This window comes from Xenopus laevis, chromosome 7S (genome assembly GCF_017654675.1).
Source record: "Xenopus laevis strain J_2021 chromosome 7S, Xenopus_laevis_v10.1, whole genome shotgun sequence".
In the NCBI taxonomy this organism is placed as follows: domain Eukaryota; kingdom Metazoa; phylum Chordata; class Amphibia; order Anura; family Pipidae; genus Xenopus; species Xenopus laevis.
The window spans coordinates 86,954,126-86,981,908 of record NC_054384.1 but is presented as its reverse complement, the minus strand read 5'-3'; the positions used below and the strand labels follow the sequence as shown (position 1 = coordinate 86,981,908).

The following is a 27,783-nucleotide window of genomic DNA, read 5'->3' as shown; positions in this document are numbered from 1 at the left end:
TAATGGAACAATAAATACAACCATCAACTGAGAATTGAAAATGGAAATTAAAATGTTAAAAAAAATTATACTGAATGCAACAATCAGTGAGCAGTGTTATGTTTATAGTTATTAAAATGCTACATGTAAGACATTAAGACGTTAAAAATTCTATATTTTAAATCACTCAAAACACTGATTTATAAAGGGCCCATGCTGACAGCACAGTCCAGGTCCCAAGACCCTCTTAATCCACCTGTAAGGGCCCGTAAGCACAGTTAGGAGTGTGGACCAAGGAGGAGGCAGTTCGTCAGACCGAGGTTCGCGGTAACAAGAGGGTTCAGCAAAAGAATGGTCAAAGTCCAGGCTAGGGGTTCAATCCAGGCAGAGAAGGGTCAATATGGTTACACCATGACACTGACCCTGGTATCCTGACGATGGTGTTCCGATGCCGGCACCCGTTCTGACGCCGGCGTCCAATCAGCGGACGAGAAGGCGCTGGCGTCACATCGATGAGACCAGCAGGACCCACGTGGAGGAACAGGGCGCCGCTATCTTGGACCAGAGCTCCACCATCTTGGATTGGAGCATGGCATCGGTGAGTATCAGTTTCCTTTACACCACCCTTGATTAGAGCACTGCCCAATAAGCATTTTCATGAAATCATATCTTCTTTAAATGGTTTTTTTGTTTGGCTAAGCAACTTCAAGTTATGCCATTGCAGACGATGGAGAAGATTATTAATATTTTAATGTTAGTACTTGTGTCACATGACTCAACAACACAACAGTTATATGAAATCAACTACCACCTCATTTAATTATAAGAATATTGGAGTTTCCCGAGTTCTTCAACCTATGGAATGTAAATGTAAAATTGGCATAGGTAGTTTGAAGAAAGGGCCCTAATCATCCTCCAAATCTCCTTTACAAAATGATACTATAAAGCATTGTAGCCCAGTGTCCAGTTCATTCTAGCTAGTAAGTAATTTAATAAAAGGGGACATTTTTGATCACTGTGACTTATTGCTTTTCACTGAAATCCATGGAAACTGCCTGAGCATGGAATATTGAAGCAATTGTCTGTGCACCTGTTGGCATTTTTAAGCCAACACTTGTTTCACATGTTGCTGCGATTTCCTACACTATTAATGGAAGTGATTGTAAAAAAATTCCAGGCTGTTTTGTTGCTGTGACTTTAGCTTTAATTGTCCACATTGAGAGACAAACCACAATTGGCCTGGTACAAATGCACAAATTAAGTCTGCCAAACAAGCTCTACTGATGGGACTGATCAGCCCAAAGGCCAATTGGTTGGATCCTTCATCACAAGTGCACAGAGTGCAGGGCAGTTCTGGGTCAGTTGGTGACCTGAAACACAAGCTGAATTAGGTCATCAGTCAGCCCAATTTACTGACTGTCATCATTATACCCCAAAGTCAAGTAAAGGGCATGTGCTGTTATTGGATCATGGTGCAAAGGCAGTTGGAACACTGAGGAGACCCCTATGTTTAATGCTGCCTATACATCCACCACATCCATTTTTACATAAAAATTCTATAAACAGCATGTATGTCCTTTAAATGCGTGCCTATAATCTGGAGTTATTGCACCAAAGTTGATTGCCCAAAACCAAATACTGTGCTGACCAAGGCACATTTTGCACATATATCAGTTTATTGGTTTCATTTAAAATTTGGTGCAATTTGGATATCCACATTTGTGACCAACTTGCACCAGTCACACGTTTCACAGCAAATTGACTCATATTGAAAAAGTGGACCAGATACAGTGGGTCAAGAATAAAACAACCAGAAGGCAACTTTTAGCTGGAGTTGCAAGGAATCTTTTCCATGTAATTATATGTAGTTCGGATGCATTTAAATTCAATAATACACTCATCTGCATCTATAATAAAAAAAAAACCCTGGGTTTACCTTGCTACTGTATTACCTGAAGTTATTATACCTGTATTGTGTTTCCATAGACGATACGATTTCATGTCTGGTTTCAATATGCACATGCTGCTTTAATCTTATAAAAAGGAAAGTCATAGTCATATTATGGCAATTACCTCACACCCTTCACAGCTTCTCCCAGACATCTCCTTACTACAGAACATTTGATCCACCCCCCTTCAGGCACATGGAGCACGTGTCTTGTGACCACACGAGTCTTTCCCAGATTCTAATGTATCATTACAGACCTCTCCCCTATTGTCCTTCCACACTCCACCTGCTCTTTGACAGAGGGTTGTTATCCTTAGGCAGTTCCACAGTTCATTTAGTATCTCGTAATTGAAGCTCTCTGTATTGTTCAGGACAACTACTTGATTGGCTGCTGACTGTGGGAAACTTCAACAAGCCAAGCACTCACAGATGCTGCAGCTGATAAGGGGGTATAAATAGAGAACACATTCAAATCTGCTTTAGAGAACATCAGAAGAACCAGAGAGCAGTGAGCTCTACACAGACAGAGTACAATAAATGGCTTCTACCCACATTGCCCTGGATTGCAGCAGGGAGAATCCAAAATCAAAAACTTCACTTAGGGTACGTATCAATGTTATTTGCTTATTTGCTTCTTGCAATCTGCATTGTTGCAATTAAAAATAAAAATAGCACACATATACTCATCCCGATCTAACTGTATTATGTATTCGAATACATTCATTTAATCAAAATTCATTTGCCTTTGCAGCAAATAAGAAAGCCAGTGGTGGAGAAGATGAGACGGGACCGGATAAACAGCAGCATCAAGCAGCTCCGAATGTTGTTGGAGAAGGAGTTTCAGAGGCACCAGCCAAACTCTAAACTGGAAAAAGCTGACATCCTTGAGATGACAGTCAACTACCTGAAAGAGCATCAGCTCCAAATGAATGGTACGAGATCATATTCAGTATATACCATTTTATTTACACAGACTTGTCCACTCTGTCCCATACTGCATATAGTCTTCTAGTTTTCATTGCTTATCAGCCAGTGATATGAATATCCATAACCTGCAAATGCTTGATATCCTGATATCCCTTAATTGTTAAAGTAAATATGCACAAAAGAGCAGTTCTATATCATTTCCAGAGCCAGTGTTTAATGGCCTCTGTCCAATCGGTGATATATAACTAAAGGGGGCCATAGACATAACAATTATGATCATTCTTAGAAAAGATCTTTCCAAGAAAGATTGCTCGTTTCAATACACACGTGTAGAGCTGATTCGTCAGATATACAGACAGAAACAATAGAATTCTACTTGTATATGAAAATTCAGCTACAATGCCCGATGTTTGGGTGCCTTTAAAGGCATCCAATCAAAATTTTCTGTCCAGCCCAATCGATGAGGCGACCGATATCCAAGTCTTTTGTCGATATGGGTCGGATCTTTTACCACCATACACGCACCAAATATCGTACAAAAATTTGTTTCGTACGATATTACCTGTGCGTCTATGGCCACCTTAAGAGGGCTAAAATAAGTACTGTATTTCTTTTCATATTTGTTAGGAGTAGCACCCCTAGTGGTGAAAAAAATGCTGAAGTGTTGAAATCTACGGAGAACGCCTTAGTAAGAAAATGCAATATATCAGCTCCCACTCATTTGTACAGAGGTGGAGAAAGACGCAGTGCAAAGTTTTGTTATGTTTTATCTCTAGTGATGGGGAAAAATTAGTAAATGTAGAAAGAGTAAATTATATAAATAGGGGTTTTCTTCAAAAAAAGTATGGACTATGAACAGTGTTTGTAAATAATAATCAGAATGATAACATTTGCTCTATTTTCCTCTAACAGCAGCTGCATTTGCTCGGAAAAGGCCATTCCAAGATTACAACCAAGGCTTCAGCAGATGTCTGGAAGAGACTCTTCAGTTCCTCTCTCTCTCTGAAAAGCAAAAAGAGGCAAACTGGAAACTGATGCAGCATTTTAATAGAACTGTTCCAGCTGAGAGTGACTTGCCCCAAGGTGCCCCAAGCTGCAAACACTCCTCATCCAACACAGCAGCAATGATCTGGAGGCCCTGGTAATCACAACAGCCCTTGCCTACTGCTGGAGGATCTGCACATTGCAGAGCATACCAGGGATACAGGGGTCAAAAACTTGTTATATTAATGAAATAGAGGAATGTCCCAGGCCTGTATGGACTGACCCTGAATTTCTCTTTAAAGTAGAAAAGTTACTTTTCATGTTTAATTACTAGTTGCTTCATGTTGAAGTGTTAATGGACTATAGTATTTCAAAGAAAATATAAATGCACTTAAATACATAAATATAAATGTTATATAATAAAATCATGTGTTGTTCCTTGCGTTTCAAAAAAACTGTAAACATGTCAGGCACATCCTTACACCTGTCTTCCCTCAAGGGCATTTTTGTGCCAGGTATTTTAACTACTTCCCTTCCAGGAATGGTGTGTGTGTGTGTGTAGGTGTGTGTGTGTTTGCATGAATGCTATTGGGCATGCATGTGAGTGTGGGTAAGGGTGTGTGCTTGTACAGGTCTGTGTGTGTTGCTGGGCTAGATCATATTGCTGGATTGGGCAGTCCAGTTCAAGAGTGGAGTTCAAATATTCATAATGTAAAAATTGCCTTTGTAGGATTAATTAGGAGTAATAATAGCTTGCTGTGGCAGTAACTCTAACCTATAAGAGTCATGAGTATAATATACTATACAGTGTATATATATATACAGTGTATATATATTATATAGTGAATAAAGTACCCCCTCTTGTAAATTATAAGGATATTATAAGTTACCGAGGAGTTTCATGACCATATAAAAACACGAGGCCGAAGGCCATCGTGATGAAACTCCACTAGGGGTGCTCCAGTAAAGATTATAAATATAGAGTTTCAAATGCTGGCACTCACAGGATTTGCACAAAAAGAGGGAAAAATGTTATCTGATGAATCAAAATGAAGGTTTGAGTATATTTTGAACCCTTACTTTGCACATGGGGCTGCAACGGAAGCAGAGTGGTGCCCAAAACAACACTATGTATATATATATATATATATATATATATATATATATATATATATATATATATATATATATATATATATATATTGTGGGGAATAGCTCAAAGCAGCCGGTAGGGCTCAGGTAAAACAGTTCTTACAGAGGAGACAGGAGGCTTAGGTTTGCAACAAAAGTGAAACAGGCTCCTGCCTGGGTTTTTATTGTTCAAACCGGACAACTTAAACAGGCACAATTTCGTGCTATAACAGTCAAATAATAAGGAAAACCTCACCGGTTTGCAGTGTTACAGTCCTTAGGAAAGTTCCTTGCAGTGGTAACAAACATTTGCCATTTTGAGTTGCAGTCAAACACACAGTTTGTTCACAAAACACTTCACAGCGTGTGGTCAGAAGTTCTCTCTGACTCCCAGTACAACACACTCCCACTCCCCGCCAGGCTCCCTTAAACAGCCCCACCTGCGGACTAATTGGGCAGCATACTGAACTATCCTTGCTCCAGGGTCCTAACCTGTCTTACCCTGGAGATTTAAAGGAGCCAATACCTCAGGCTGGGTGCTATATACCTCCCATCATATACAGGCAGCCTATTGGGACATAGCTCTTTGTCACATACCTCCCCCCTCTGTTCGAACCCGGGGTTTCGGACACCATTAGCCACCATACAGTGGACCCTTGACAAGGCATCTGCATTACCCTGCAGTTTGCCTGCTCGGTGTTCCACTGTAAAATTGAAATTCTGCAAGGAAAGGAACCAACGTGTGACCCTTGCATTTCTTTCTTTTGCCTGTGACATCCAGGTTAAGGGAGAGTGGTCCGTAATGAGCACAAACTGGCGGCCCAGAAGGTAGTACCGCAAAGCTTCCAGTGCCCATTTAATTGCTAAGCACTCCCGCTCAACAATACTATAATTTTTTTCTGCAGGGGTCAACTTCCTGCTCAAGTAGACCACTGGATGCTCTTCTTCCCCAACTAACTGTGACAATACCGCACCTAATCCAACACCAGAGGCATCAGTTTGCACAACAAATTTCTCTTTGAAGTCTGGTGCGACCAACACTGGATCTTGGCATAAAACCACTTTCAAATCTTGGAATGCCTCCTCTGCCTCTGGACCCCACTTAATCATTGTGGACCCTTTCCCTTTGGTCAGGTCGGTCAAAGGAGCAGCCCTGCTTGCAAAATTTGGAATGAATCTGCGATAATAGCCCACCATACCAAGAAAAGTACGAACCTGCTTTTTAGTGAGTGGCTGGGGCCAGTCTTTAATTGCCTCCACCTTGTTCACTTGAGGCTTGATAACACCTCTCCCTATAGTGTACCCCAGATAACGGGCTTCTTCCAAACCTAGGGCACATTTCTTGGGATTTGCCGTCAGGCCTGCTTCTCTAATGGAATTTAGGACGGCCTGTACTCTGGGGAGGTGACTTTGCCAATCCCTGCTAAAAATGACCACGTCATCCAAATAAGCAGAGGCAAAATGTTGATGAGGTCTAAGAATTTGGTCCATCATTCTTTGAAACGTGGCTGGGGCCCCCTGGAGGCCAAATGGCATACGAACATACTGGAAGAGCCCTTGTGGGGTAGAAAAGGCTGTTTTCTCCCTAGCTGTTTCTGACATTGGTACCTGCCAATACCCTCTAGTTAGGTCAAGAGTTGTTATGTACCTAGCAGGACCTAGTCGTTCAATCAACTCGTCAACCCTAGGCATAGGGTAAGCATCAAACTTTGAGACTTCATTTACCTTCCTGAAGTCATTGCAAAATCGTATAGACCCATCTGGTTTAGGAACAAGCACAATGGGACTATTCCACTCACTTACAGACTTCTCAATTACCCCCAAATCCAGCATCCTCTGTACTTCCTCGTCCACTGCCTGTCTACGGGCCTCTGGGATCCGATAGGGCTTAAGGCGGACCCGAACCTGAGGATCAGTAATGACATCATGTTTTATCAAATTTGTACAACCTGGTATGTCAGAAAACACCTCAGTGTTTCTTTGCAGAAACTCCCTGACTTCTTGCTTTTGTGGCTCTGACAAGGTTTCAGCTATTTTCACCTTTTGTATACCGTCCTGGGTAGGAGGAAGGGGTTGAATTATAGCCGTGAGGACTTCTCTGTCCTTCCAGGGTTTTATTAAGTTTACGTGGTAAAGCTGTTCTTTCTTCCTTTTATTTGGTTGGTAAACTTTATAGTTCACCTCACCTATTTTCTCGATTATTTCATACGGGCCCTGCCACTTAGCCAGGAACTTGCTCTCAACTGTTGGGACAAGAACCAATACTCGGTCCCCAGGGTTGAAAGTTCGAACCTTAGCTGAACGGTTGTAAACCCGACTCTGGGCCTCCTGTGCTTGCTGCATGTGTTCCCTGACTATGGGCATGACTGCAGCAATTCTATCCTGCATGAGGGTAACATGTTCCACCACACTCTTATGGGGTGTTACCTCTTGCTCCCAGGTCTCTTTTGCTACATCCAAGAGACCCCTGGGATGACGACCATACAATAGCTCAAAGGGCGAAAAACCTGTGGATGACTGGGGCACCTCTCTAATGGCGAACATAAGGTATGGCAGGAGACAGTCCCAATCCCTCCCATCCTTATCTACCACCTTCTTTAACATGTTTTTCAGGGTTTTGTTAAAGCGCTCTACCAACCCATCAGTCTGGGGGTGATAAACAGAAGTTCTTAACTGTTTAATTTTCAAGAGCTTACATAGTTCCTTCATAACCCGAGACATAAAGGGTGTACCCTGGTCTGTGAGGACTTCTTTAGGAATGCCAGTGCGGGTAAACATATAGAACAGCTCTTTAGCAATATTTTTGGAGGCTGTGTTTCTTAAAGGGACTGCCTCAGGATACCGCGTAGCATAATCCATAACTACGAGAATATACTGATGGCCCCGAGCTGACTTAACCAGTGGCCCTACCAAGTCCATTGCAATTCTTTCAAATGGGACCTCAATGATAGGCAATGGCACTAGAGGGCTACGGAAGTGAGGTACCGGGGCAGACAGTTGGCATTCTGGGCAAGAGTCACAATACCCCTTCACCTCCGCAAATATACCGGGCCAATAAAACCTTTGTAAAATTCGCTGTTGGGTTTTCTCCTGACGTAGGTGACCACCCAGGGGGTGAGTGTGGGCCAGGTCCAAGACCATTCGCCTATAGGGCTGGGGCACTAACAACTGCTCTACCACCCCCCCTTGGACTTTGTCAACCCGATACAGTAAATCTTGACTGACAGAAAAATGAGGGAATACACTCTCAGCACCAGGTTCCTGAGGTTCACCATTAATTACCTTAACATTTTCCCAGGCCCTATTCAGTGTAGGGTCCCTCATTTGGGCTGTTCCAAAGTTAACCCAAGAGACCTCCAAATCTGGCATATCGGATGCTTCGGAGGGCTCCAAGGGCAACTCTGTTTCACCTGCTAGTACCTCTAGGGGAAAATTATCTTCTTCAAGCATGGTCTCCCCTTCAGTTACTACCTCTGAGTTAGGTTTACAAACCCCTGGTGCATCCTTAGGAATCCCTTTCTCAGACCCCTGTGGAGAACCTTCCTTTCCCCAGAGCTTCCAAAAGAGGGGAAAGTCTCGTCCCAAAATTACACTATGCATCAAAACAGAGGAAACACCCACTTCATGACATGCAGTACCAGTAACAGTTTCAAATGTCACTATAGCAGTGGGATAACTTTTACAGTCTCCATGAATACAGAGCACCCCAAGATTACGTTCATTAACTTGGTCTGGGCTTACCAAACTGGCGTGCACCATTGTCACTAAGCTCCCGGAATCCAACAGAGCTTGAACAGACTTTCCACCCACCTTTACCACCGCCATATGCAAGTCAGTGTCTGCGCTGCACGCAGGGTGAGCAAACAACGACACCTGCTGAGCCGAGTGACAATCCATGGGCTCTGCAGGTAGTGGGCACCTGGCAGCAACATGACCCCACTCATTACATCGCCAGCATTGCACTTGGCCTCGACCCTTGGTTGGAGGGGACAGCTGAGGTTTGTCAGCTCCTTTAGACCATTCTATAGCCTTTTGGTCAGCCCCAGTATCCTGAGGCAACGAATCACTGGCTTTTCCTGGGGACCTTGCAGATGGATGTTTTGTGGCTGGCTTGCAGTGTTGTGGAAACGATCCTAAGTTGTCCTCTGCGGCAATATAACGTTCCACCATTTCCACCAGGTGATCGGCTGTCTGGGGATCTGCATGACTCACCCATCTCCTCAAGGATGGCGGAAGAGCTCTCAGAAAGCGATCCACAGTGACCCTTTCCACGATTTGAGGAGCTGACAGGGATTCTGGCTGCAGCCACTTTTTCACAAGATGAATTAAGTCATACATCTGGGCACGGGGAGACCTCTCTTGCTGGTATGACCACTTGTGCACCCGTTGAGCTCGCACGGCTGAGGTGACACCCAAGCGGTGGAGTATCTCCGTTTTTAACTTGTCATAGTCTTTGGCATCGGCTATGGTCAAATCAAAGTATGCCTTTTGCGAATCCCCAGTCAGAAAAGGCGCTACCAGACCTGCCCACTGGGACTTGGGCCAAGACTCCCTCTCGGCAGTCCTTTCAAAAGTATGCAGATATGCCTCAACATCATCATGTGGCGTCATCTTTTGCAGAAAACGACTGGCCTTAATGGAGCTTTCTGTGCTAGGGGTCCCACTTGACACATTGCACCTCAGTGCAGCCATCTGCTGTACCACATCCGTCAATAGTTGTCGATCAGCCTCACCCGCCTTTGCTAATGCTGCCAGTTGGGCTGCAAGCAAACGATTAGTCTCTTGCTGGGTGGCCATACTCTCCCTCTGGATGGCATTGGTCTCTTGCTGACTAGCATTGACTTTGGCCAGCTGCAACACAAGTTCCTCCATGTTGTTGAACTACAACTCCCACAGTCTGCAGCAGATAGCACTGGCCTTTTACCAATGGCTGTCCTATTATGCTCACTGTCTCTCTGTTGCCCGCATCCGAAACACCATTTGTGGGGAATAGCTCAAAGCAGCCGGTAGGGCTCAGGTAAAACAGTTCTTACAGAGGAGACAGGAGGCTTAGGTTTGCAACAAAAGTGAAACAGGCTCCTGCCTGGGTTTTTATTGTTCAAACCGGACAACTTAAACAGGCACAATTTCGTGCTATAACAGTCAAATAATAAGGAAAACCTCACCGGTTTGCAGTGTTACAGTCCTTAGGAAAGTTCCTTGCAGTGGTAACAAACATTTGCCATTTTGAGTTGCAGTCAAACACACAGTTTGTTCACAAAACACTTCACAGCGTGTGGTCAGAAGTTCTCTCTGACTCCCAGTACAACACACTCCCACTCCCCGCCAGGCTCCCTTAAACAGCCCCACCTGCGGACTAATTGGGCAGCATACTGAACTATCCTTGCTCCAGGGTCCTAACCTGTCTTACCCTGGAGATTTAAAGGAGCCAATACCTCAGGCTGGGTGCTATATACCTCCCATCATATACAGGCAGCCTATTGGGACATAGCTCTTTGTCACAATATATATATATATAATATATATATATATATATATATATGTATACAGGGCGCCATCAGGGGGGCACAGGGGGTACAAGTGTACCGGGCCCGGGCCTGAAGGGGTGCCCGGCAGTGTTAAAATTTTGAAAGAGCCGGGCCCCCCTTGACAGCACCAAAGCCATGCCGCCCTTCTGAAGTCCTGAACAGCCAAAATGCGGAAGTGCCAAAAAGCCAAAGTCCTGAAGCGGCAAAAAGTCCCGAAGCCACGAAAATCGCCATAGTTTTAAAGCGGCGAAAAGACCTAAAGTCACAAAAACACCCGAAATTTAAGTCCTGAAGTGGCACAAAAGACCCAAAGTCACGATAGGAGACGACTTCAATTCTACTGAACACCAATGTGTGTTTTTTTTATTTATTTTTTAATCCCCTGGCCACCAATGTATTATTTTAATATTCTACAGGCCCCTGTGTTTTTTAAGAAAATATTCTTGGGGGCCAGGATGGGTGGGGCCGCAAAAATTTTGTACGGGGCCCCGTGATTTCTAATGACGGCCCTGGTCTCACGAGTAAACTTTGGGCAAATTCGGAAAAAGAATCGTTCCGAGTGCCATGTCGTCAGCTATTTAGATTCTAGTGGGAAGGTAGTTTGGGGAGATTAGTCGCCCGAAGAAGAGGCAATGTGGCGACTAATCTCCCTGAATCTCCACCTGTGTCTCTGCCCTAAAAAAAAGAAAAAAAAAAAAGAGAGAAATTCTTGAACATTTCCCGCCAAAAAACCCTCCTTGGTACACACTCTGTGAGGTAAGCTCTGACTTATTAACATTTGAAAAAAAAGGCATTCTTTTTTTCTCTTGAGATTGCTATGAGCTCATATAGAAAATAAAGTAATCTGTAAGCGAACATGCCTGCTGTGCTTTCAGGGGGAAAAACAGAAGGGAGCAATTGAATAGATTTATGTTTCCTGCCTTTTGATCTTTTTTCCCGCCTAGAAGTGTGCCCTTCTCTCAGAATAGTTTAATCTACCAGAGGAATGCTGGTGAGACCAAACATGGGGCTGTGTGTTCTTTGTACGGCTTTAACACTCTCCCAGCTTCTGTTCCATTTAGCCAGGCTCTGTTTTATCTCACCCACCCTCCACCTGTTCATCTGTTATTATCCCAAGGTCATTCACAGTCAATTTAGTGAGCCGTAATTGAGGCCTCCATTGTTGGCTGGAGTTAACAATTGGTGGCTGAGTGTGGGAAAGACCAACAAGCAAGGCACTCACAAATTCATTTGCTGATGGAGTAGATTATAGACAGAAGCCTGTGCAGATTTTATCAGAGGAGATACTAAACGCTACCTCATTCAGAAATATCTCAGCCATTGTCCCCGAAAGATCTGCTGATTGAATTCTCTTTGTGGAATTACCACACAAGCTGGGGACATAAGAACCATTGAAAGTGTGTGGGGTTTGGGCTTTAAGACAGTCTAGTTCTGACAAAATGACGTGTAATTAAATATTTTGGATGCAGCCATTGGCTAGTCTGGCATGTGGAACACATTCTTAAAAAAGTAAAGCCAGACACTCCACAATATTCTGACATCATGCTGACCAGAAATAGCGGGAAAGCCTCAATGCAGTCTCCAGAATGGAGAGATTTAGCTAATTAACAGCATTCTACATGACTGCCATCTGTTCACTTTGAAACGACATCCAGATTTAGGAGATGGCTCTGGAAGATTTCAGCACTTTATAGACGGAATAACAAGTTTTTACATTGATAATTAGGACGTTATATATTAAAGTCAGAATGCCAAAAACTTTCAAGTTTTTTTTTACTATAGAATGCGAATTTTTAGTGGAAAAAAACCCTCACATTTTTGAGATTTATTATACCCTGAGGATGGAAAAAATCAGAATCTGAAAATCTGGCATCTCAGACCTACTGAGGTAGGTCAATTGGAGAGGTCCCTATCCTATTTGGAAGTTTCTGTGGTCTGCGATGGAATTACCTCGGAAAAAAACCAGAAACCCAGAAAAAAATCGAGCAATTCGGATTTTCACTATATTTTTTTGTGTTTGTGTCCCTGATCCAATTAAATTGTGCTTTTTAATAATAAATAAGGTCCAATCGTGGATTCTAGTTTGGTCTGACTTTTTTTTATTAAAATACTCAGGTATAGTGGACCCCATAAGGCCCTAATTAATGAGAAATCTTTAACATATTTTGATAAAAAAGGACAACCTCTGGAAATTTTGGGGGCCCTAAAATTAATTTGCTGTTGGGCCCAGTAACATCTAGTTACGCCACTGCTCAGAAAAATTCGGATGTTGATATATATGACCCAATGGGGCAGATTTACATATGGTCAAATATCGAGGGTTAATTAACCCTCAATATTCGACTGTCGAATGTAAATCCCTCGACTTCGAATATCGAAGTCGAAGGATTTACAGCAAATAGTTTGATCGAACGATCGAAGGAAAAATAGTTCGATCGAAGGATTAAATCCTTCGTATCGAACGATTCAAAGGATTTTAATCCATTGATCAAATGATTTTTCTTCGACCAAAAAATTGTTAGCAAGCCTATGGGGACCTTCCCCATAGGCTAACATTGCACCTCGGTAGGTTTTAGGTGGTGAAGTAGGGGGTTGAAGTTTTTTTTAAAGAGACAGTACTTCGAATATCTAATGGTCGAATATTCAAACGATTTTAAGTTCGAATCATTCGATTTGAAGTCGAAGTCATAGTCGAAGGTTGAAGTAGCCAATTCGATGGTCGAAGTAGCCAAGAAAAACATTCAAAACTACATTTTTTTTATTCTATTCCTTCACTCGAGCAAAGTAAATGGGCCCCTAAGTGTTATTTATATAAAATTGTGGCAGATATTTGGATAAGAGCCCCCAAAAACTTGAGCACCGATTCTTGTGACAAAAGTAATGCCACGCACATGTTTACTAAAGTGTGAGACAAATGTGCCTTGCAATAAGTGGCGTTATTTACGCAAGCGTAGCAATTGGTTTCAGTGTTATATTTTATGTTATATTTTGTTATTTGTTATTTGCAAGCAAAGCAGTTGGTTTTAGTGTTATATTTTGTGTAATTTTTTGTTATTTTGTTGAGTTTTTTTAGTGCACATTTAGGTTAACGGAATAATCTGCTATAAATTTGGCAGGTTTTTTTTGGCTCCACTGCCAATGGGCACACTAATAAAGAGTTTACACAAAAGAGTATTTATTAGCAATTTATGAATGTATTATTACATATTCTTAATTAAGTGATATCAGGAATCAATTATTTTTACACTAAAACAATTATTCTCAATATGTATATTTATAAGTATCATTCTTCCCTAGTCAATTGGCTAATTTTCACTGTTTATGTTAAAAAAAACTGACTTTATATCTCTCCCACTACACAATTTTTATCTCCGGGTGGCGATAAAAATTTGTGACAATTTTTTCTTTATTTTGCTACAATTTTGTCAATAATCTTTAGTAAACCTAGCAAGACAATTTACGCAGCATGTATGCAATAATAGGCATTCATATATATGTGCACCAGAATATCCGCAATGACAGAAGAGCTTGCACTCTAATACACCTGCTCAAACATATTTTGTGGCGCATGTCCTCGCTGCTTATCACACCTTAGTAAACAGATGTGTCTATGGAATATTTGCACTAATATGGCACAATCATCTTTTTCGGATTTCAGATATCTAGGCTACTGCACTGTCCCACCTACTGTGAAGCTACAAGGCTACACAAAAGGCACCATTAAAATTGTTTGATGACAGATCCAATTTTACATTTGTTTCACCCAAAAAAGTTTAGTTAAGGGTTAGTCCACACGAGGAGATTCGGGGAGATTTAGTCGCCTGGCGACTAATCACCTCTTCTTCTGGGCGACAATCTCCCTGAACTGCCTTTGGTGTCTTCCCATCCACTATAATGAAAAGTCGCCTGTGCTTAAGCACACGCTGTGCTTCGTTTTCCGAAGTCGCCCGAAGTGAAAGACTTAAGCTGACTTCGGAAAAGAAAGTGCCGCGTGTGTTTTAGCACAGGTGACTTTTCATTATAGCGGATGGGAAGAACACAGACCACAAAAGCCTTTAAGCATAACCTGTTAAATGATATGCATGTAAACGCATTTTTATTTATATAGCACTGTACATTAAAACAATATATTCACAGAGCAGGAGGGGGATCAATACAATAAACAAAAATGTACAAATTAAAAAGTTAAGGAAGGAGGTCCATGACCCATGGAGATTGACTGAGTGGGTGATAAGTTACGCTACCTATGATTTTATGACATTTTCTTTATATAACTCAACCAGTTTAATCAATGAGAAAAAAGAGGGAGGAAGGGGCTGTGTCAAAGAGCTTGCAGTCTTAAAAGTGAATAATGCAAATGTTATCTGACTAGAGAACTTTATTACAAATGCATGGAATGATGTCATTTCAACCGTCTGCTTTCTTCTTTTTAGAAACCCTGCATTCCACTGGCGCAACCTTGGATGCGATTAACAGAAGAATAAATGGACAAAAAGCAACCACCTATAGAAATGTTCTGCTTCATCAGCTTTCAAAGGCAGTAGCCACAGAATGAAATTTTACATAAGAGGTCAGATTCTCATAGCAAGAGCAGGTACAAGGTGCTGTGAAGTTCTGCAGCTTGTGTTTACTGAAAACAGACATACTTCACGTGGAATTTTCTGCTAAAAGAAACTTTCCCTCCTCTTTTACTCATAAAAGAAAGTCGCCAATGCATTTACAAACGACCCTCTGCTGCTTATCTGCTTGAGGAGGCTGAATAATCTCACAGTCAATTGCAGTAATTAAAGCCTCATCTATTGTATAGTGCAAGACTGCCATAGGTTCAAGACTGTGGGAAACTAAAAAGACAGAAGATTACTCTCTTGTGTCACACTGTTGTCACAAGCTGTCCATGATGTTATCTACGTGATGAACCTCACAGCCTGCTAGGTTTGTGGCCTGCATGTACAATGAAACTTTATTTTATATGTTACTAAATATATAAAGATCTACAGATATGGGCATGGACATATAATATATCTGTTCATTCCTAAAATAGTGTTTTAATAAGAAGAGATTTAGGGTAAGGCCACACTGGGCGTTTTGGGGAGATCTAGTCGCCTGTCGACTAATCGCCTCGTCCTTGCGGTGACCAATCTACGTAAACGCCTTTCCTCACTCTGCGCCGGCTAAAATGAAAAAAAAAAACGCCGGTGCTAATCACACGCAACGGTTCATTTTCCGGAAAACGAATCGCCCTGCGTGTGATTAGCGCCGGCATTTTTTCATTTTAGCAGGGTGTGGCCTTACCCTAAGTGAAATATTTTTGCCATAAATGTATGGTCAGCTTAAGGGCAGTGGCTGATAAGGGAGATTTGTAGCCTGAGATAAAGATGTACGACCGAAAAATGCTCCTCCACTGGAAAGCCTAGCATTGTAGGTTTTACCACCGGTGATTTCAGTTATTTCCCATGAAAAAGCATTTTTGGGAGATTTGTATTTCTGCATTTTTATCGTGGGCGACAAATCTCCCCATCAGCAACTGCCCTAAGATCTTTCTCCTGTAAAATATTTATTACAGGCATGGGATCTGTTATCAGGAAGCCCATTATCCAGAAAGCTCCGCATTACAGTATGCCATCTCCCATAGACTCCATTATAATCAAATAATCCAAAATTTCCTTTTTCTCTGCAATAATAAAACAATAGCTTGTACTTGATCCAAACTAAGATATGATTAGTTAATATTGGAAGCAAAAACAGTTTATTTGGTTTATTTAATGTTTACATGATTTCCTAGTAGACTTGAGTTATGAAGATCCAAATTACAGAAAGATCCATTATCCAGAAAGCCCCAGGTCCCAAAACATTCTGGATAACAGGTCCTATACCTGTACCAAGAAAACGTTGTCCAGGTAAAAAGGCAATTGGTCAAAAATAAGAAATGTCTGCATAAATATAACTCTATGGAAAAAAGCATTCCTGCATTTCTGAAGTTTCTAAATAGGTTTCCAGATAATAGATCCCATACTTGTCCTGAACTATGCAATGTGGAGTACACCAGGGCCATTTTAGTTATTTTCATAGGTAAAATTACTGAAAAAAAATTGCGTTGGGCCAACAGTACCATAGGGGGGCCTCAGTGACGACAAATATATATTACAAGAAATAAGAGTGTTCTATCTATCTATCTATCTATCTATCTATCTCTCATCTATCTATCTATCTATCTATCTATCTATCTATCTATCTATCTATCTATCTATCTATTATCTATCTATCCATCCATCATCTATCTATCTATCTATCTATCTATCTATCTATCTATCATCTATCTATCATCTATCATCTATCTATCTATCTATCTATCTATCTATCTTTCTATTATCTATCTATCTATCTATCTATCTATCTATCTATCTATCTATCTATCTATCTATCATCTATCTATCTATCATCTATCTATCTATCTATCTATCTATCTATCTATCTATCTATTATCTATCTATCTATCTATCTATCCATCTATCTATCTATCTATCTATCTATCTATCTATCTATCTATCTGCTATCTATCTATCTATCTATCTATCTATCTATCTATCTATCTATCATCTATCTATCTATCTATCTATCTATCTATCTATCTATCTATCTATCTATCTATCTATCCATCATCTATCTATCTATCTATCTATCTATCTATCTATCTATCTATCTATCTATCTATCTATCTATCCCTCTGCTGCTTGCACCTTGAGGGTTGCAGTTAAGATTCCTGATCATACATTTTGCCCCCTGAAACTGGAACCCTAACCTCTATGCATTAATCAAGACCCCTCCTTCTCGTACTACGAAATACAGAAATATGCTCTTCTTAATGCAACTGAATGGGTGTCTGTGTTTAATTTATACTGGTCCATTTTTCCCAATGTAACCATACAAACCTTCTTTATATTCAGCTGTGCCTCAGTAAGGCTCAGTAATATAAATGACTTCCTGTGCTTGATCCCTGCAATCACCATGACTCTATAGGACTCCAGAAACCATGGGTCATGTCTCCAATGACATACAGACACACAGTTTGCAAATTGTGGGCTGATTATTAATATTATTATAAATATATTCTGCAGAGCTGAAAGGAGTCTTTAAATAAACAATTTAAAGACTTTCCTTGTGAGGCACCTTCAGACGACTTCAGAAAACAGCGCGCACTGATTGCCATCCCGTCGGCGATTTACATTCTAGCCGACAGGAGGCAGTTCGGGGAGATTAGTCGTCCGGAAGAAGAGGAGATTGTCACTGGGCGACTAAACTCCCCGAATCTGAGCTTGTGTCTCTGCCCTAACTGTTACATAAAAATACTGACTGATACAAGAGGTAAAGAGGGCTCTGCTCAATCCAGGTTACCATTAGTGATGGTTGAATTTGTCCCATTTTACTTTGCCAGAAAATTAGTGAATTTCCAGCAAAATTCGAGAAACGCTGAAAAATTGACGCTTGCGTGAATTTTGATGCTTGCGTCATTTTTGACGCCAGTGTTAAAGTCAACGGGTGTCAAAATAGTGTTGACGTGCAACGGTCCAAAATATTTTGACGCCAGCGAATTTTCGCCTCCAGCGAAATACAGAAATTCACAGCGAATTCGCCCCTGCTGAATTTATTCGCCCATCACTAGTTACCATTCTAAATGATATGTATTTTATGTATATCTTTATTTAGATAGTACTTCTTTAGTATGCAGTGTTGTATATCTTTACAATATAATTCTGTGTTCATCAGCGTATAAGGGCAAGAGTGTGGTAAACTATATCTTTTAAAGGAGTGGTTCACCTTTAAGTGAACTTATAGTAAGTTATAGAATGGTCAATTCTAAGCAATTTTTCAATTGGTCTTCATTATTTTTATATAGTTTTGTTGCCTTCTTCTCTTCTCTTTCTAGCTTTCAAATGGGCGTCACTGACCCCATCTAAAAACAAATGCTCTGTAAGGCTATACATTTAGGGGCCGATTCACTAACTTCGAGTGAAGGATTCGAAGTAAAAAAACTTCGAATTTCAAGTGTTTTTTGGGCTACTTCGACCATCGAATGGGCTACTACGACCTTCGACTACGACTTCGAATCGGAGGATTCGAACTAAAAATCGTACTAGTCTCTTTAAGAAAAAACTTCGACCCCCTAGTTCGCCATCTAAAAGCTACCGAACTCAATGTTAGGAAGGTCCCAATAGGCTTTCCTAAGTTTTTTTGATCGCAGGATATTCCTTCGATCGTTGGATTTAAATCCTTCGAATCGAACGATCCGAAGGATTTTATCGTTCGATCTAAGGAATAATCCTTCGATCATTCGATCGCACTATTTGCGCTAAAATCCTTCGACTTAGATTTTAATTCCCAGTCGAATATCGAGGGTTAATTAACCCTTGATATTCGACCCTTTGTGAATCGGCCCCTTATTGTTATTGCTACTTTTCGTTGCTCATCTTTCTATTAAGGCCATCTCCTAAGCATATTCCAGTATCTTATTCAAATCAGTGCATGGTTACTAGGGTAATTTGGAGCCTAGCAACCAGATTGCAGCTATTGCACACTGGAGAGCTGCTGAATAAAAGCAAAATAACTAAAAAAAACACAACTAATAAAAAATGAAAGCAAATTGTCTCAAAATAGCACTCTCTACATCATACTAAGGGGGTTATTTATCAAAATCTGATTTTTTAAGTAAAAAAATTCTGACCAAATTAGGTTTTTTCGATTTTTTGGCTTTCTAACTTTAATAAATTCAACTTTAGTTAACTCAAATGTGAAGAACCCCTTTTTAATGCAAATGTCAATGTTGCCAGACATCTAGAGGCCCATTTATCAAAGTCTGAATTTATCTCATCATTTTCTGAAAAATACTCCGACCAAATCGGCACAGAGTTTTTCCCCCTTATTTATCAATACATTTTCCTGAAAAAAAAAACAATATAAACCGTGAACAAAAAAAATCGTACGGATTTTTGGATTTTTTTCAGATTTTTGCGCGAAAACCACAAAATTTTAGGATTATTGCACAAAATCCAGGGCAGAGCAAGATATCTTTGTGACTTTTTCCTTAGACTTATATGCAACCTCGGCTGTTCTGAGTTTAATAAATAACCCTAAAATCTATATGTGATGAATTAAAATAGTTCCAAAAGCGTGATATTTGTTTTACCGTGCAATAACCAAGTGTCTGACTCTTGGCAGCCCTACCTTCTCCCTTGATTGCTGTCTGGAGCCAAAAACGATGCTCACTCCATAATTATCATTGCTGTTTATTAAGCAATGATAATTATTATTTTGAATAATTAACTATGTTTTCCAGGTATTTTGGCGTCTGCATATGGACTGGAACTTGTATAATAGGAACCTGAACGAAAAAGGTGTTTTATTGGTGCCGGGCAGTTTGTTTGGGGAAGGGGCTTATCTTTTGCATTGCACTAAAGAGTGGAAATTATGGTTATTTTCTTGGATATCCTAAAACATATATTAAAGCATAGCATAATGGAACATTTTTATGGTTACCATAACACTTGGAAGTGGCAAAACACATCACCGGTCAGCCATGCTGCATGGTTATCTTATGGACAGATACTTTTAAAGAATTGATATTGCAGAACTACGTATTCTCTAATGAGGTTTAATAAGGGCAATGAGACACTAATCATACTGAACCTGATATAATGCTATTGTCTGCAATTAAAGGAAGGTTATACTGCAAGTGATACCATAACTTATTACTTTAATAGCACCATGTTTCAAAGATTAAGGATTCTACTGACTCTTTTTCAGATTTACCTTTTCCGCTAGTGATATGTATAAACGCTATAATGTTTTTTGAGCTTTTTTTCAGATAATAAACCATGTTAGATCCAGTGTTTATTAATACAATTTTCTCCTAGAAATATTTTTTAGCATATAGGATAAAATTATGATTTACGTAGGAGCAGCCAACGTATACTGCTTTTTTTTTTTAGTCTCCTTTCAATGAAATGCCGTCTAGGAGCAAAGGCAGACAGATTGAATTGCTGAAAATCAACAGCCCTATGGGCCCCTGCCCTGAAAGCTTGTCCTGCTGTATTTGGCCACAAATAGATACTATCAGCCACTTCTGAAATAATTGCAACAGGTGAATAGTGTAAGCGAGTGTATGTGGTGGATTTTCCCAGCTAGAAAGTGTCTAGCCCTGTGACTCACACATATCATCCTCCCACTCCCCCTTCCATCCCTTGCCTGGAGGCATAATAAATGTAGCATGGTGGTGTTGTATTTAAAACAATCTCCTTGTTATCTCTCAGTCCTGCCTCTGGCAACAGGTCAGAAGCACAGTGGGTGGAACTTTCCCAGGTTCTGACAGTCAGACCATGTGTCCTTTGTACAGCACACTCCTGACATCTGGGTGGGGGTCCATTCTTTTGGCAACAGAAGCCAATTTCACAGGCATGAATGAAAGTGACTATTATCCTGGAGCTCTTCTGATTGGTTCCACGCTGTGGGAAACTCAGAGCAGACAGGGACCCATGCATTAACATGCAGACGTGAGGGTATAAATGCAGGGCTACAGACACCTCTCTGAATGAATCTCTTTTTCTAGCAGAACATGGCTGTCAACGGTGCAACCCATCTCATCTCCAGAGAATATGCCGCAGATAAACTCACTTCTAAACAGAAAAACAAGGTAAATGTCTTGCCGTGACAGGGAGCAACTTGTAGTTTATCCAACTTTCTGAAACATGCCCAACGTTTCGAGTAACAAAATTAATGTATTGCCTTTTCATTTTCTAGGTAAGGAAACCAATGGTGGAAAAGATGCGCAGGGACCGCATCAACAGCAGCATTAACCAGCTCCGAAATCTCTTTGAGCAGGAATTCCAGCTCCTCCAACCTGACTCCAAACCAGAGAAAGCAGACATCCTGGAATTAGCTGTAAAGTTCCTCCAGCAAAAGATTTGCAGCCAACCGCAAAGTAAGATTTTTACTATAAATATAAATGGTGCTCAGGATAAAGAAACATGTGGCTCTCTAAATGCCACAAATCCTATTATAATTTGTTATTATGAGGATTCTGCTCAGTAAGGATGGTGTAATTATCAAAGCCCTTTCAGGAAGAATCACAGCAACCATCTCAAATAACAGCAGCTTCCCACGCTATTGACTGTGTAACACAGTGCCCCTGCCAGTCTATAGAGCTGTCACAGAATTGCAGCACATTTTCTCCTTGTGTAAATATGATCATCGCCAGTATCTATGAGGTCTAGGCCTAAAGTGAAGGGAAGAAGTAGTCACAATATTATTATTTCATGAGCGAAACAAATCCAAAATTAGCAGTTTTAATTTAATATGTATTAGTTATATAATATAAATTTCAGATTGGGAATTCTGGTAATTTTCTTGGATAATTGTAATGTGTTTAACCTATGCAGTATAAAATATAATAAAACTTTTTCAAATGGCACATTTATAAGGTTGTCATATCTAAAAAAAACTAAAATTTTATGGATTTTTATGTATACTTAAGATACTTAAATACTATATGTATGCATAGAAAATAGTGTAGACAGACACTTTTAAAGAGAGGATATTGTAGCCCTACTTTTTACCTTATTAGGTATAATAAGGCTGATGACACAAGTAGCATAGCAAACCTGATATAATGTTATTGGCTGAAATTAAAGGAAGCTGTAAATGCAGGCAATATCATTACTTATTACGTGAACAAGATGATTTTGCATGAATTTAGGATACTACAGCTTCTTATTTGGCTTATCGTTACCTCTAGTAACATACTGTATAAAATCTCTGTGTGCCTGGTTTCAAGTAACTAATACGATTTTTGTTTCTTACAGAGAATAAAGCGTATCAAAGAAAAGACTATCGAGACTTTAGTCAAGGCTACACTAAATGCCTCCATGAGACACTTGCTTTCCTCTCTTTCCACCATATTGAGGATCAGATGCAGCTTAAGCTGATGAATCATTTTCACTGCTTGGATACCCAGCCCAGAAGCACTTCGGTCTCTTCTCCCCATCACAAGGGACCTGGGCCAGTGCCCAGCACAAAGATTCTTTGGAGACCGTGGTAGAGGACAATACTAAACACCCCAGTGTAAAAAGAAGTTGAAGTTATGTGCATTTTGATCTGTGCTACAACTCTTTTGGATAGTTACGTTCATGCATTTACTACTTCATAATGAAGACAATATACTCAGTACAGATGGGACTTTAATTATGCACTGTATATTTTTTATAAGAAAGTTTATTTAAAGAGATATATATTGCTACCCTAGGCTGAACGCAGGCAGGCCGGACTTGCAGCCCTCTGGCAATTTTGCCCTGAGGAAAACTTGCAAATTCTGCAATGGTTTATCCATGGCACTTAAGATAAAGAATTGAAATATAAAATTGAATTTTATGGAAAAGAGTATGACAATCATGAGTATATCAGATACTTCTCTTGAATGTTCTCAGGATTTCTACAGTCATACTGAGTGAGCAGAGTACTTACATTGTTCTACAATATTTGTAGGATGTCTCTTAGTTATGGTTTAATAACTGTGTATAAAACAAATGGTTCGTTGTTGGACCTGTGGCATCGATTTGTGTTTTTTTTGCACAAGTAAGCTGGAAATCAGCTATTGTAATTATGATTCCTATGCAAAAAAATAAAGTGGCCTTTGAATGAACAACTGTTTGAGATGTCTTTTCTCTGGGGATCCTAAATGATCAGTATGTGTGTGATTGTGTTATCAGGGTTTGGGATAGTAATTTTTTTTTCTGAGGGGTCACTACTTCTAGTTAGGTCACAAGAGCCAAAATGTAGGTCTGTCTTGTCTATGACACTTTAGCTATGATTAAACAACAATTCCTAAAATACCCTGGCTCTCATTTAGCTGCCAGATGTTGCCATAAGCTGTAGATCGACAACAGCCAAAAATTTGCATTTTGGGCAACCCTGCGATCACAAGCACGTCTGTGCTGCATGTGTAGATAGTCAAAAGGTAAAGTTGCTCTACATCCCAAATATTTTGCCATCTTTATTTATGTGATTAGCTGTTATCTGCATTTTAATATTCCTCTCCATCAGGTTGTTTCTTTCAGTTCCTGATGTGTAATAATTAGTGAACATACTGTAAAATGATTTGTTCAGTTTGAAGGAATTAGTGCAACGCCTCCCTCTGCTGGTCACTTACTTAAAAAATTATTTCACTGCACTCTGCTTTCACTATTAGTATATTGCACTATTGCACTATGTAGCTATTGTGGACCACTAAAGGAACACTAAAGGAACATTACTGCAAGTGAAGCAAAACATTTAATATTTCTCAGAGTTACCCCTCATCCTTCCTTCTATATTTCAATGGCCACATCCTAAAATGTGGTTTTCCTTCTTTAAGGCCCCCTCTTTTCCTTTATTCCTTTTTGAAATTGCCCACACCAGAGATGGTCCTTCTTCCTGCACACCCTGTTCCCTTTCATCCTTCTTGGAATTTCCTGGGCTCAAGAAGGGCCCTTCTTCCCCACTGGCACCTCTTCCCTGCGATCCGTCTTGCCCTTAGCCAGTTTTCCCACCTTGGAAGTGCCTTGGCCTGATAAAGGCCCTGCTTCCCATGGCACTCATTTATCCCTCTTGGTTTAAAATTCCTGGGTCTGAGATGGGCCCTGGTCCCCTTGGCAACTGTTCCAGTTTGGGCCCTGTTCCCTAGGTACCCTGTCCCCTTCATCTCCTCTAGGAATTGTACAGGTATAAATTCCCTTGCCCTTACTATTTCAGATACCACAGACTAAAATGTGAGACACATGTGGAGATTTCAGGGAGATTTAGTTGCCTGGCGACAAATCACTTCTTCTGGCGACTAATCTCCCTGAACTGCCTTCCCGCCGGCTATAATCTAAATCGATGGCAGGATGGCACTCGTATCGCTTTGTTTTTCAAAGTTGGCCGAAGTTTCCTCGTGAGGCAACTTCAGAAAACGAAGCACTTCCAAGTGCCCTCCGGCCAGCGATTTAGATCCTAGCAGGCATGAAGGCAGTCCGGGGTGATTAGTCGTCCGAAGAAGAGCCGTTTTGACACCGGGCGACAAATCTCTGTGTTTTTCTCTGCCTTAAATGGTCAGTTTAAAGGGCACGTAAACCCCCAAATTAAAACTTGCCTAATGAAAGAAAACATGTACATTGTTTTAAAAGCCAGAGCCACCAGGGCAGAGAATAGAAAGGGACAGACAAACACTGCTTTCAATAGCAATACATATACAAATATGATAAAAAACCATAGAACATTTGTAATGAAGGTAAAGTTGCTTACAACTATGGTTTCTTTTATAAGGCAAAAATAATTTAACACTAATTTACACAATTATATGTGCAGCCTACGGGTTTTATATACTTAAAGGGGTTGGTAATCCTTCAAACACTTTTTTCAGTTCAGATGGTTTCCATAAATCGCCATAAATCGGCTTTTTTCAGTTACTGAATATTTTCGACCGTGTATCTAATATTGAAGTGTAAAGTTTCATTTTTCACCTTCTAAACCATCTCTGGGAGGGGATGGGGCAATCGCCGACTCTTTTCTTTTCATAATTGATATTAAGTTGATATATTTGTTACCCTGCATCTGTTGGATAAAAATGTTATCCCCAACCAGAGGTGCGGGCTCATAGAACCCACACCTTTGGTTGGGGATAACATTTTTACCTAACAGGTGTCCTTTAAAGGCAGCTGTTAGAATTGATACAATAGTTGCTAATATTCCACAGATACTGCTGAGAAATGTATTAATTAATTGTATCAACTAAATGGAGCAAATTGTAACAGTTCAGAGACCAGAACTTTAAACTTCATTTTTGAGAAAACGATAAAAATAAAAGATGGAAAGCAATCGAAAAAAGTCTTTATTTATGGTGAAAACAACTCAACTGAAAAAAACTATTAGGCAGGTGAACAACCCTTTAGAATACCAGAGCCTATTTTGAATCCCAAAAAATAGAATTCCTAATTATTGGAAATAATTGATAAAATTAGGATAATTATCTTTAGCAAGGTGGCTTTTTCCCCCTACCACCTTTTCTGCAGGAAGCAGCAACGATTGATTTTGCTTTTTGGCTGCTGCTGTTTTCCACACTAGCAGGTCTGCAGTCAAAATACATTGTGTGTCCAAGCCTTAGAGCTAAATGTTGCATCCACATCTTTACTATTTCTATCAGACATTCTTTTGGCCATGGTCTGTGATTGGTAAACGACAGTATTTATTTAGTATTATTTTTTATTAAAATTATTTGTAAACTTAAGTGGAACAGCAGTGGCGCTTGCGTCTCCTATGAAGAACATTAAAAGAATGCAGAGAGAATGATTTGTTGCATAGTTATTATGCTATTAAACTTTAACACCTCTATCATGATATGCTTACACTTCTTAAAAATAAGATTATAAAAACTTTTTCTCTCCTGTTTTTGTTTTTTTTACAGAAAATAACTTTCACTGGAAAATGTAGCCTGACCTGCTTGTACGGCAGTGTGCAAGTGTTTGGCCTTAAAATCATAAAAAACCGAAAAGCCTATGATTTGTTCTCTCCGCATACACATAGCCCTCTGTCGATTGAAGGACTTAATTATAAGAAATCACTGAAAACAAAAAAAAGAAATTCGTATGGAAGTACGAGCATTGCCTGAGAGGATATCTGTCAATTGGTAATGAATACTGTGGTGCCTTTATATTAACCTCTGATAATGTTTTTTTAGGGGGGGTTTGCTGTATATTATCAACTCTAGCAATAAATCAGACCTCCTTTATGGTGGACCTACACTGGCTAATCCTTCAGGGTATCCAGCTGATTGTACTGTGGTCTGAAAGGGCGCATGCTGTATGTGTGACCCATGTCTGGTAGTGGTAACCAGTGGTGTAACTAGATATTACTGGGCCCCACAGCAAATTATTTTTCAGGCCCCCAAAATGTTTAGAGGTTGACTTGTTTCTCCAATATTTATTGAAATTGTATATGAATTAGGGCCTCATGGGGCCCCTATACCTCCTGGGCCCCCCTGCAGCCACAGGGTCTGCTTCCTCTATAGTTACGCCCCTGGTGGTAACCATGGGTACTCATGGCATGGCCTGTTTGCCTTCTGAAATAGAACCGTGATTTATTGACCAGAGTCTACACATTCGCTACTTTCTTTATTTCAGAGTACCGGCGTACAGTAATGAAAAGCTTCACATCTTCAAGTTCTGTTATATTGCTGGAACGCTTGGAAGATTCCACAACAAGTTTTATTCTCAGTCATCCACATTATGCCAATGTATATTCTACAAAAGTGGTATATTTTGCTTTGTATTCTTTATTTTAGCGCTCAAGTGTTCATTGCTATGTCTGATAATCATTGCATGTTTAGCTGTTTTCAGTCTTCAGGAAAGACTGCTTGTTCACTTTACATACTACAAGTATGTACCTGTAGAGCAGGTATCTGTTATTACATGTATGCTGAATTATAAGGGCGGCATGCATGGAAGAGGTCTGAAGCATTTTGCTGAGAAAGACATTGTTTATGTGCTATTTTAACCTCAGTCTTTGCTTCTTATATGCTTTGTTTATTCTTCATATCTCTGGTTTTCAGACTAAATGTTTTCAAGCCTCTCTTTCAGATCTGACATTTAGGGGCCGATTCACTAACTTCGAGTGAAGGATTCGAAGTTAAAAAACTTCGAATTTCGAAGTATTTTTTGGGCTACTTCGACCATCGAATGGGCTACTTCAACCTTCGACTACTACTACGATTTTGAATCGAAGGATTCGAAGTAAAAATCGTTCGACTATTCGACCATTTGATAGTCGAAGTACTGTCTCTTTAAAAAATACTTCGACCCCTTAGTTCGCCATCTAAAAGCTACTGAAGTCAATGTTAGCCTATGGGGAAGGTCCCCATAGGCTTGGCTAACTTTTTTTGATCGAAGGATATTCCTTCGATCGTTGGATTTAAATCCTTCGAATCGTTCGATACGAAGGATTTAATCGTTCGATCGAAGGAATTATCCTTCGATCGTTCGATCGAACTATCTGCGCTAAATCCTTCGACTTCGATATTCGAAGTCGAAGGATTTCAATTCCTAGTCGAATATCGAGGGTTAATTAACCCTCGATATTCGACCCTTAGTGAATCGGCCCCTTAGTCAGTATTTTGCAGGATCCACACACCTTTGTTCACCATCTCTTCTCAATTATCACAGAAAGAAAAAAGTTCCTTCACATACAATGCAGGGGCAGCTGGGAAATTGTCAATATGTCTAGCCCCAT

General features: G+C 40.3%; 2 protein-coding genes across 2 annotated transcripts; both read left to right on the top strand.

Moving 5' to 3' along the window:
• Positions 1-2,392: 2,392 nt before the first annotated feature.
• Positions 2,393-4,263, top strand: hes5.4.S (hairy and enhancer of split 5 gene 4 S homeolog). The gene is made up of 3 exons (XM_018227972.2): positions 2,393-2,530; positions 2,679-2,859; positions 3,767-4,263. The coding sequence occupies exons 1-3, from the start codon at positions 2,465-2,467 to the stop codon at positions 3,997-3,999; spliced, it is 480 nt and encodes a 159-aa protein (XP_018083461.1). The 5' UTR covers positions 2,393-2,464; the 3' UTR covers positions 4,000-4,263.
• A 16,544-nt stretch (positions 4,264-20,807) lies between these two features.
• Positions 20,808-23,185, top strand: hes5.3.S (hes family bHLH transcription factor 5, gene 3 S homeolog). Its single transcript, XM_018227971.2, has 4 exons — positions 20,808-20,819; positions 21,101-21,181; positions 21,289-21,469; positions 22,350-23,185. Exons 2-4 carry the CDS (start codon positions 21,104-21,106, stop codon positions 22,583-22,585), a joined length of 495 nt encoding a protein of 164 aa, XP_018083460.1. The 5' UTR covers positions 20,808-20,819; positions 21,101-21,103; the 3' UTR covers positions 22,586-23,185.
• Positions 23,186-27,783: the final 4,598 nt, after the last annotated feature.